At 45.2% G+C, this 12,329-nt stretch overlaps 1 protein-coding gene across 3 annotated transcripts in view; it reads right to left on the bottom strand.

Moving 5' to 3' along the window:
* KIRREL3 (kirre like nephrin family adhesion molecule 3) overlaps nucleotides 1–12,329 on the bottom strand; it is a 761,094-nt gene that overhangs the window by 148,810 nt on the left and 599,955 nt on the right. For all 3 annotated transcript variants that reach the window (XM_079955017.1, XM_079955019.1, XM_079955018.1), the window contains one exon: nucleotides 5,038–5,143. In XM_079955017.1, coding sequence (XP_079811143.1) covers nucleotides 5,038–5,143 — 106 coding nt within the window. The remainder of the gene's footprint in view (nucleotides 1–5,037; nucleotides 5,144–12,329) is intronic.

The raw sequence follows: 12,329 nt of genomic DNA, 5'->3' as shown, positions 1-12,329 counted from the left end.
ATACCGATAAGATTTAATGATCTTATGCTACAACAGTATGCAGAAGTCTTGAATATCTTCCCCTGCTTTCTCTTTGCTCATATGAAGACATGTGGTCAATACAGCCTTCTGGTATTTAAGAATTTCCATTTAAGAACCTGGAGGAAATATTATTTCTACCCTCACCAATAACATAGATTATCTAGACCAGCGGTTCTCAACCTGTGGGTCCCCAGATGTTGTTGGACCACAACTCTCATCATCCCTGAGTTCTGGCCTTGCTAGCTAGGGGTGATGGGAGTTGCAGTTCAACAACATCTGGGGACCCACAGGTTGAGAAAGGCTGCTTTAGATCCTTTTGGCTCCAGCCAAACAGGCTTCAGGCCTGGTTTTGGCACTGAAATAGCCTTGCTTGCCCTGATTGATGACCTTTGTCAAAGAGGCGGGGGGGACTGTGACTCTGTTGGTTTTCCTTGATATCTCAGTGGCTATGATATATCATACACTATGGCATCCTTCTGCAAAAACTCAGTGGGATGGCAGTTGAAGGCACTGTATTACAGTTGTGAGTAGAACATCTGCAGGCTTATCACCAGCAAGTGGAATTAGAAGACTGTTGCTGAGCCCAGTGGGTTTTGAGTTGTGGGGTCCCAAAAGGTCCATTCTGTCTCCTATGATATTCAACATCCATATGAAACTGTTGGGAGCTGTCAACTGGGGATTTGGAGCATGGTGACATCAGCACCATCACACAGCTCTATCACTCCATTCCACCAGCATCAGGAAAGGCTGTGAAGATGTTAGATCAGTGTCTGGAAGCAATGAAGGGCTGGGTGTGGGCTAATAAAATGAGACCAAATCCTAATTAAATGGAGGTGCTTTAGGTAGGTAGTTGCCTTACTCTGTGATTAAGGTGCTGGACCTGTTTGAGAAGAGGTTGCACTACCTCTGAAGTAAAAGGTCTGTACTTTGGGAGTATTCCTAGATTCCAACTTGTCAATGGAGTCTCAGGTGGCTTCTGTAGCCAGCTGTGCTTATGCCCATCTTTGCTACTGCTATTTCTGGACAGGAATAGCCTGGCCTTAGCTGTCTTCCCGCTTAGCTGACCTCCTGCTTTGACTTCAGATGCCTTAAATATACTTTATTTTATATTAGAAATTGTATTGTTTTAACATTTTGATGTTTGATGTCCTGTACTCCTTTGGGAGAAAGGATGGGATGCAGATTTTACAAACAAATAAATAAAATGCATGTAGCTGTGCAATTCTTTTGTGGCCGCCAAAAAACTCTGAGGCCACCCCTATGCTGCAGCTATACCACAGCAATCTGAACCCTCTGCCTTTTCTGCCATATCTCTACCAACTCTATAGCCCATTCTCTCCATTTCATCTGTCACTGGAAGTTCTTCTGAATTGTTCTTCCATTTATTTTTAATACTGTGGCTGGTAATGAGTACCAGAAGTCAAAGCATATGCTCTGTATTCGGAGGAACTCCAAAACTGAAAACTCAAGAGAAGGCTAGGCAACTGCTGCCCAGGATGGCTCTTTCCAAGAAAAGGTACATTATCCAGAAAACAGAGCCACTAAGACTGCTTCTAAAGAAAGATCTGCAAATGTTTTCAGGGAAACAAGACACTCTTTGAAGTTCTGATCACCCTCTGACTTCTTAATTTATAAATGTAGATTCTCAGGCTGCATGCAACATTTTATTCCAGAATCAATGGAGACAGAGTACTTGTCTTTCCTACATAGTCCAAACACAGTCTAGATGTATTGCATATTTTATTGCTTCTTGAGAAACTGCTTTCATTCCAAAAATAAAAGCTCATTGCAGATTAATTCTTCATGACCCCCACAGTGTGTCCATATGAAAACAGATGTAGGCGGTCCCAGTAATGAGGTATGTGTGCATCCACACTTACCCTATTACATTGTGGGTGGGTGCAAACCAAAACACCATCACCACTTCCTTCTTCATTCACCTTGGAAGGAGGAAAAGGCATGGAGGACCTAATCAAGGGGAAGGTTTTCAGACATGTGTTGAATAACCATGTCCACCTTTGCAGACAGCAAACTCTAGAATCAATCTAATTGAAAGCATCATGTTGAGGATAGGCATGAACAATTCTGGATTGAGAAAAACTACGTTTTTGTGCTACAAATGAGTTAGTGTGCATGCAGACTGTGAATCATAGATCTGGGCGATCGGGTGGCAAATGTTGGAGCAGCAGTGTTTGGTGGCTAGGAATAGCAACTGCTGTCTGATAGAGACAGCTTGTCTGCTTTCTAAAGCCCATGATGCTATGGCTGCTGCCAGTTAGGATGGGGAAATGTGTGAAACCACAGCAGTTCCTCCTCACCTTAGCAGCACAGGGCCTGGCAAAACATAACGAAGTCTCCTGTCTACGCTTCTGCTGGAGTGTGGTGGAAGGAAATCTTCTCCTTTCCACAAGACTGCAAAGCATGCAGACAAACTGGATATTTATTTGCAGATTTGGCCCAATGTTCAGAGGGGAACAAGCACATCCCTCACTACATAGAAGGCCACCTCCACTGGCCCCCACCTGTACACATGAATATGGATGGTCCAAATGATATCTACACAGATACAGTTCAATAAGCATAGGTCAAAATCACATGGTTGGTCCCCTGATTGAATTAGAAAGTCAACCATGTGATTTTTTGCCAAAGGCTGCCCTTACAGGTATGGGTAGAGCTCGAGTACCAGGTGAGCACCAGGGGAAAGTTTGCTGCTCTGTACGCATTGGGGCTAGATCAGGGGAGGTGGGCTGGCCTGGGCAGAGGGTGGCACAGATAGCACATGCTCCTTGTAGCACGCAAACCAACTCTTTATACTAAGCTCTTGCAAACCTGTAAACGTGGGACTCCCAGGCTGACGATAGCACCTAACAGCCTCTGAGAAAGAGTGCCAGCCACCATGCAATTGTTAGAAGCAAGACTAAAAGTTGTAATCAAATGAAGCTAATGAAGTTGTCTATTTCGGAATGTAAAAGATTATGCAGGAAACATGTAATAAAGCGAACCTCTCCATAACAGAATGCTCATTCGGCGTGTGTGTTCTGCTAGTGGCGTCCCCGAGCAGATGGTTCCGCTAGCTCACTGCCAGCGCTCTCTAAACAGCCGCCACATGCTGGATTGGGAAGGAGCTCCCGCGCATGTAACAGTGGCAGCTTCAACAAAATGCACAGACGGCTGCAATGCTGAGACAATTGGAGCCCATTACTATATAACAACATTATCAGCACAAAGGGTTTTCACTACAGCTTTTGGTGGGCCTATCGCTGGCTTCATCTGCTCAGCCTGAGGATAAAACTGAGAAGTTTGTGGAGGCCAGCTGCATTCTGGGTAGAGGGCAGCAGTGCTTCCACACCCCTGAATCTGCACTGCAGTGAAGAAGAATGAAAGGGCTGTAATTTGGTTCAAAAGCCCTCAGTACTGCCTTGGTAAAAACAGTAATGAAGCCAATGGATGCTAACAATGGCAGTGCTAGCCAACAGAGCATCTCCATGTTGCTTCTCAGCTGTTCCAGAGAAACCATGAAAGGAACTGCAAGGACTAGAACCAGGAATCCAACCACACTTCCTGCACTGCTGCCTCATGTGGCTGCTGGAACCACTGCTAAGGTTGATAGAAGGGTTGGGCCATTTGGGCCAAGCCACACCCAAGTTCCCTGCACTTGGTATCATATATGACAACAAGTGTGGAGCAGGTAAAAAAGCAGCTGGGTCAAAGTAGGTTTGCAGACATCACCAATCAGCTGGTGGGTGGTGCCTGCAATGGTCTGTGCACAGCTCTTTATGGGCACCAGCAATCAACTGATTTTTGGGCTTATAAAGTCCTCAACAGCCCCCATGATTAGCCCATTGCAGAGGCTTGCATAGCTCCATGTACAAAGGCCCCATGCCCTAATTATCAGCTTACTGTCAAACATGGCCCATAGAGGGGTGTGGGAAATAAAGCTCTGGCCCACTGGCTAGATCTAGTTCCTTAACTCTGCACTACAGGCTGCAGCATTCTCTAGGCCAGCCTTTCTCAACCATGGGTCCCCAGATGTTGTTGGACTACAACTCCCATCATCCTTAGTTGGCAGCACCAGTGGCTGGGGATGATGGGAGCTGTAGTCCAACATCATCTGGGGGACCCATAACTGAGAAATACTACTCTAGGTTGTAAAGGTTCCTGGGCTTTGGCATGGGTCTCCCTATCCAGTCTCGGTGTTGGCAAACTCTCACAGGCATCCTGTTCAGGCTGATTTGCAATGCAAATCTCTCTCTCTCTCTCTTTCCCCACAAATAATAAAACAATAAAAGTACATAAAGAGCACAGCAGATAAAATACACAACATTAAAATCTATTTAAAAGCGACAGGTAAAAATAACATCAGCAGGCAAAAACTTGCTGGAATAAAAATGTTTTTTGCCAGCTGGCAAAATGACAACCAGAGAATATGCCACCCATGCTTCAAGGAGTAAAGTCTTCCACAATATCAGTGTAGCTACTGAAAGGCCATGCCTCTTATCATCAGTGGTGCCTATACCATTGGTGAGACACAGTCAAGAACCCCAACTTCTGATCTCAGGGAGTGACTGGTACAATATTCTTACTGCTTTTCTGGAACATTTGAAGCAGCTCTAAGACAGGTTACTCCCTGACACACGCACCCAAATTCATTTTTGGAACCAGCCATGGCATCCTGTTTCCCCACCAACTCATCACACTCCATGCCTTACATTTGTAACGCAGGAACTGCAGCACTTGCATGTTGAATCTGCAATTTAGGACAGATGTTCCAAGTATGCAATGATTGAGCTGGCTCTGGTTACTAATCATTTCAGCTGTGAGCAAAAGCAGTGACAATTTATTTATTATTATTTATATATTAAATTTAGATACCACTGTTAACCTGAAGATCTCAGGGTCGTTCATAAGATTTAAAATACAGGATAAGAGAACAAGATAAATGGTTAAAAGAAAAACAAAGCAAAACAATAACCCTGGCTCCCAAGCAGTTCTGTGACACATTCCAGATTATTTTACCTGTACTGGATAACAGCAGGGTTGGCCTTAGCAGAGCAGTGAAACTTTACGGTGTTGTCTTCAAGGACAGGCTGAGGTTCAACTGACAGATTGACGAGAGGTGGATCTGTAAAGAGACAACAGCCAATCTATTAGCTATCACACCTTTGTGTGAGGAACTGTATCTTTCTGCAGTATTGCTTCCCCATTTTGTCCAGCTGCTGTGATGGATGATTGTGTACTAACTAACCAGCATACCTGTTTGACCTTAGAGTGCCAGAAGTCTTGTGTCCCCAAAGTGAAATCCCTTTTTGTGAGCGAATGATGGCTTTAAGAGCAGAGCAAGTCTGGGAGCAATTATTTCTTGTTCTGCAATTTCTTTTCTGAGTGACTTTGTGAAGGTCACTTTGCTGCTATGTGTGCCTGCCTCTTTATAGGCCTGCGAACACAAAAGATCTGTTGATCCAAACAGTTAACGCAGTGGACCAAAGATTGTAACACATTCTTGATACTGTGCAAGAGCTAATCTTTCACATACTGTATCTAGGATTGGGGGAGAATTTTGAGTTAGTTCACATTTAAAGGTGAACCTACTTATTCTGCATTTTCTGAAACCATACACATACCAAAAGACAGTCACCCTTTGAAATTTTTGCAATTTTTTGCAATTTTTGATTTGAAATTTGCAGTCTTCCAAATTTTGCAATGCAGTTCTCTAGTCAAGTAATGGGTGCACAAATGCACAGTAGATCAGGGTGTGTGCATAAAAATGTATATATTAGTGAAAACAACATACAAGAAAGCATTATGTTAGGGGAAGTTGTCTTGCAAAATGTGTAGAACTGCGTACAAAAATGGGCATATTAGGAGAGATTCACACTAAAACGTTGATGAATTTTCATGAGGACTGTAGTCTGTGGTATAGTGGTATAGTCCAGGTACAGTTTTACCACCTCTCTTGCACCACTAGGCAGTGGTGGCTGGTGCCCACTGAGACTGGTGGGGTGGGAAGCAGGGAGACCAACAGTAGGGGGAGCCAGAGCCAAATGACTAGTGGAGCCAACTGATTCTTGTTTCATTGCCTGTTAAGTTCTACAAAGGAAACACGGAGACTAAGGAGGAGGACGAAGAACCTCCTAGACTGGTTGTAAGTTATAAGGCTGGCAGGTGGGGTCTGGCTGAGGGCAGACTGAGGGTGATGGGGCAGGGCCCAACTAGCCCAGTGTCCTCTTTTCCATTAAGGCCATACACATGGGAAGCCCACAAGCAGGACATGAATGCAACAGTGCTCTCCCACTCATGATCTCCAGCAACTGGTACTCAAGAGCACGCTGCCTCTGATCTTGGTGGTATTAACAGCCATCATGATAATATTACACTGATAATATTACACACGCTGACAGTCACATTTAGTCATTTGCTATGGAGTATTCCTTGTGTCAGAAAGCAATAACTGAATTGTCAGCAGATGGGCATTGTTTAAAGGTAAGATGCCTTCAACAGCTTCCAAGGGGTTTCCTTAATTTGTGAATCAGTTAACAATTGTTTCAGTGTATGTATCGCCCTTCAGCCATTCTGGCCAGTTGTTGCAGGGGGAACACACTAGGCTGCTGATGAAAAGGGAGTTAATTCCTGTGTGGCAAATTAAGTTGTCACACAGAAAATTTGAAACAGGAGGCTCTTGTCATCTCGCAGATCTGTTCCCTCTCTGCTGTCTGAGCCAGATTGGCTCAATTTCCCAATTGTGTTCTGGCTGACACAATTGCTGGAGGCGGATGATCCATTATGCTCCACTTGGCACCTCATACCAACTGAGATATAATCCATGTGCCCTGCTGGTGGGCAGGTCAGGAAGAATCTCTCCCTCTCTCTCTCTCTCCCTCTCTCTCTCTCTCTCTCTCACACACACACACACCCCACACAAAACCCAACATGTTTTCCATTCCAACATAGGAGCATAAGGATTGAAGACTGGTGTCACTCTGAAGATGACAACACCAACACGACTAAGCTGGGATCAGAGGAGGCCACTCCTGAGATTTGACCCTGGCAATATTTCTCATATATCTGGAGTTCCTTTCCTCTTTATTGTATGGACTCAGATATTAGTTTTTAGAATGTTAAATCTGTGGGCTATTAATAATCTTGAACTTGAGGCCGTTGCATCAAGGCAAGGAAAATAACCTCAATGTAAGCGTATAAGAAGAGCATTGCCAATGGCCCATCAAGTCCAGCATCGTGCTTTCAGAGTGGTCAACTAGATAGCTATGGGAAGCCTGCAGTCAGGATGAGTGCAAGAAAAAGCTGTGGAACATGCAAGTGGCCAGGTTGAATCTAAAGCAGAGCTCTCCAAACTTTTCATGTTGGTGACACACTTTTTAGACATGCATCATTTCACAACAGAGTAATTCAGTTTCACTAGCAAACTGGAAGTTAAACTAACCCATTTCCAGCCCAGGGAGGAGTGAGGGAACATTTGTATGACACTGCAGCCAACGCACTATTTTGTCACAACACACAGTTTGGAAAGCTCTGATCTAGAGGATTGAGAAGGGTATTGGAGGAGAAGGTTGGACCACTGAGGATCAATGAAACCCACGGTATAAGGGGTGGGAAACCTGTAGCCCTCCAGATATTGTTGGACAGCAATGGCTAGTGATGTTAATAGAATCACAGAATCATAGAATTGTAGAGTTGGAAATGACCACAAGAATCATCTAGTCCAACCCTCTGCAATGCAGGGCACAGACCCACAACCCTGAGATTAAGAGTCTCATGCTCTACCGACTGAGCTATCAGGAGGACAAAACTTAGTGCAGGAACAACTGTAATTTGGAGTGACACAGGTTCTTCACCCCTACAGTACGGACGGGAAAACATCAGACTATAGGCACTTTATTGAGTTCTCCAATCCAGGGACTTAATATTCTCAGCCTATCAGTGGTTATGATAGTATCTTTTGGGGTGCGTGTCTCCTACTGGGAATGAAGAAGGTTCAGTGCCATGGTTCACCAGGTTCTGAGGTCCTTTCCCCAATTCTGCATATTTATTCACTCTGATAACCCTGTCATAATCTGCACTGGTGGAATGAACCCTACTGACATAAAGAAAAATGCCAGTATGTGCTGTGATTGCAGGATGCTGGGGTGAAAAGTAGGCAGTTCAAGGTGGCTTCATCAAGGTGATTGTTTATGGGCAGATTTCAGGTGAACATATATCCCTTGTACCAGATTTGTAGGAAGCCCAGGTGGTACCCGGTGCAAAAATTTTTTTGTCACCCCCTTCCTACGCCTCTACACCCCCACCTCTGTGACTCCTAAGTACCCCGAGCCGTTGGGGGAAGGGGTGTGAGCTATGCCACTTTGCTGGGGCTCTGGCAAAGCTGCACAGGTCGTCCTCTCGGGAGTCACAGCTCCTGTCCGTCCTCCTCCCTCCCTCCCCGGCTCGCTGTAAAGCGGCAATGCGGGAGCCGCTTAAGGTGAGCCAGGGAGGAGGGATCCCACTGCTGTCTGTATGGTGCTCCAATGGCGCCAGTGGCAAACCACTATGTACAGTGCATGTGTGGCATTGCTATGCACAGCGCATGTGTGCAACACAGTGCATACTTTGTACATGGCGGTTTGCCACTGGCGCAGCCCGAGAGCCGTATGGATGGTGGTGGGATCCTCTGCTCATGGCTGCAGTGATGGTGGAAGGAATCCTCCGCTTGTGGCTGTAGCGGCGCCAGAGGCATCCCACCACCATCCGTATGGTGCTCGGGCAGCGCCGGCTGCAAACTGCTATGTACAGCGCATGTGCGGCATCACTACATACAGTGCATGTGTGTGACACCGTGCATGCGTTGTATGTAGCTGTTTGCCGCTGGTTGTGCTGGTCCAGGGGGGAGGTTACCGTGGGGCGAGGTCCAGGACCTGAGTTGAGGGTTGGCAGACAGTCCTCCACGGGCAAAGCGGGGTTCACAGCGAGAAGCCAGGCAAGGACAGGAACTCTGGGGGAAACAGGACTGGATGCTGGCTGAAACAGCTCTTCAACGACGTTGCTCCCACAACCTGGGACCGGGCTGACTGGCCTTTATCTTCTCTGAGGCCAGGTTACCATGGGGCGAGGTCCAGGACCTGAGTCGAGGGTCGGCAGACAGTCCTCCACGGGCGAAGCGGGGTCCAGGGCGAGGAGCAGGGCAAGGACAGGAACTCTCGAGGAACAGGACAGGGTGCTGGCCGAAACAACTCTTCAACGACGTTGCTCCCGCAACCTGGGACCGGGCTGACTGGCCTTTATCTTCTCTGAGGCCAGGGGCGGTCCCGGCCTCCAGGAGACTCGCCTCTCCTGGCCATAAGGCGAGCACTCCTCCTGGGAGCAACCAGTTCCCTTCGCCTCTCTGCCCTGAGCCTCTGCAGTTCAGGAGAGGCTGAAGGGTTACTGGACCCAGGGGGAGACTCACCTGTAGGCACTGAGTCCTCAACCACCTCAGGAGCCAGAGTGGATTCACCTGGTGCCTGCTCCTGAGGATCCAGCACAGGTGCAGGCGCTTCAGAATCAAGGCCCTGCCCCAGCTCAGCCGGCCCTGGAGGTGGGGACTCCTGTGCAGGCTGGGATTCCTCCAGTTCAGCCTCTGAATCGCATTCCCAGGCCATCACACTGGTGCTGCTTGAATGCAGTATGGACCATCACGGGATCCTCTGCACGCAGCTGCAGCTGCGAACAGAGGATCCTCCACATGTGGGTACGGCAGTGTGATGGCTGCTCGTGCTGCCATGCCTGGGGCGGCAGGACAAGCACCCCACAGGGTGCCTTCCTGTCACCCTCCCAGACGTGGAACCCGGGGCGCACCACCACCCCGCCCCCACCTTGCAACACCACTGCCTTGTACCTTATGATCATTCAATAACTTGTCTCTCAGTGTGAACTGCCTCTTTTGAAAAGTATTTTAGTATTTTAGGTGATGTGTAAGGAATCTTGAGGACTTTGCTTGTTCTGCATTTTAATGCAAACTGAATCAATTCACACACACTCAAATCGCTGCACAGAATGGAGGATTCCATTGGGTGTTTTGCACAATTTTGTGATGCAAGTGTCTGTTCAATAATAAGCAAGCTGCATTAAATACATGCAAATAGAGTATGGCTAAAATACATATACTTTTCTTGAATATGCAAATCATGCATTTTAAGTATATTTAAATGTAATTTTTATCCATTTTTTTAAAAAAGCTGCTCAATACAGGAATGGAAGGGAATGGAATGAAATGAATGTGTGAAACAGAGCAGAATGGAAAAATACATACATGTTTATTTATTTACCACTTAATGCCAAAATAGATTTCTAAGTGGTTTACAAAGTGTAAAAAACAAAGTATATAGCGTACCACACACTTCATATTTTGCTATATGCCATGATATTATTTCTTATATGAATAATGAGGGACACAGTGCCACCAGTATATGGCTAAGAATGTATAGGATCTTTATATTCAATGTTGATGGAACTCACAGATGGAATGTGTGTGTGTGTGTGTGTTTTACATGGAATATTTGTACAAGCTAATGCTTTATTATCCCTTTGGAGGTGCACTGTATGTTTGTAATTTTGTCCTTCCCAGCTGTGGCGCTTTACGCTTTACATTTTTTATTCTCTTTCTTTTTGTTATTTTTAATTAAACAAACAAACAAATCAATAAAACATTTTAAAACAAGCTACATTATACATATGAAAGTTCTGCCTCTAGCATTTGATATGTGATACCTGCCTCACACATGCAAGTAATCTCTTGAAACTGATGGCATAATGAATATGCAGATGGAGAAATTGGCCCTCCTATTAACTACTGAAATCCTTAATTCCAGGTGTGTGGTGCAATTGTATGCATGCTTACCCAGAAGTCCTATTCTGTTCAATGGTGGTTTCTCCCAGAGAAGTGTGCATAGGTTTGTAGCCTGAGACTGCCTTACCCTAGCTTCAATTTCTGCAAACTAAGAATGCCAATTAACTTCCTCTGATTCCTCTAGGTCAGGCTTCTTCAATCACAGTCCTCCAGATGTTTTGAGACTACAATTCCCATCATCCCTGACCATTGGTCCTGCTAGCTAGGGATTATGGGAGTTGTAGGCCATTTTTTCTCCAATTGATATGTGATACCTGACTCACACATGCAAGTAATCTCTTGAAACTGATGGCATAATGAATATGCAGATGGAGAAATTGGCCCTCCTATTAACTACTGAAATCCTTAATTCCAGGTGTGTGGTGCAATTGTATGCATGCTTACCCAGAAGTCCTATTCTGTTCAATGGTGGTTTCTCCCAGAGAAGTGTGCATAGGTTTGTAGCCTGAGACTGCCTTACCCTAGCTTCAATTTCTGCAAACTAAGAATGCCAATTAACTTCCTCTGATTCCTCTAGGTCAGGCTTCTTCAATCACAGTCCTCCAGATGTTTTGAGACTACAATTCCCATCATCCCTGACCATTGGTCCTGCTAGCTAGGGATTATGGGAGTTGTAGGCCAAAAGCATCTGGAGAGCCGAGGTTGAGGAAGCCTGCTCTAGGTTTATCAAACCCATGCCCTCTAGATGTTTTGGACTATGACTTCCTTCATGGAAATGCTGGTTGGGGCTGCTGGGAGGAGAAAAAGAGTCCAACAACATCTGAATGGCATCAGCATGAGGAAATGCCTAAAGCACCCTGCATTTTAATGTGCATGTAACATTACACATGAAAATAGAGAGTGGCTATGAATCCTATTCAATGAAAAAAAAAATCACTGCTTCAAACTGCTCCCACTTAACACTGCAGTGCACAATGGTTTTGGGGGAGCACCTGCTAATTTGAAAAAAAAGGCATTTATTCTCACTCATCAGCCTCAAAACCCCTGCCAAGCTCTTATTGGTGTCATATTCCTTTCAGCTTTTAAGGCTCCAGCTTGCCTTTTTTCATTAAAAAGAAAACAAAACAAAACAAAAACAAAAACAAAAACAAAAACAAAAACAAAAACAAAAACAAAAACAAAAACAAAAACAAAAACAAAAACAAAAACAAAAACAAAAACAAAAACAAAACCCTAACGTAATATAATGGCAAACATCTAAGTTACAAGGGGTACAAAGAAAGGGAAGACAAAGTTAAAAGGGTAAGAAAGGAAAATAAGAAAGAAGAAAACCCACACCCTCTAATTCGTATGGATGGTTTGGCTTTCAGACAATGGAGCACTGCACAACATAGAACACTATGAGATCATTCCCATAAACCTGAGCCAGAATGGCCAGTGGTCAATGGTTATGAGACTGGAATCAAAACATATTGAGGGAACCTAGGTTTGG

This window comes from Podarcis cretensis (genome assembly GCF_951804945.1).
Source record: "Podarcis cretensis genome assembly, chromosome: 15".
Classification (NCBI taxonomy): Eukaryota; Metazoa; Chordata; class Lepidosauria; order Squamata; family Lacertidae; genus Podarcis; species Podarcis cretensis.
Note: the sequence above shows the minus strand (reverse complement) of the source record. Positions and strands in the feature narration are given on the sequence as shown.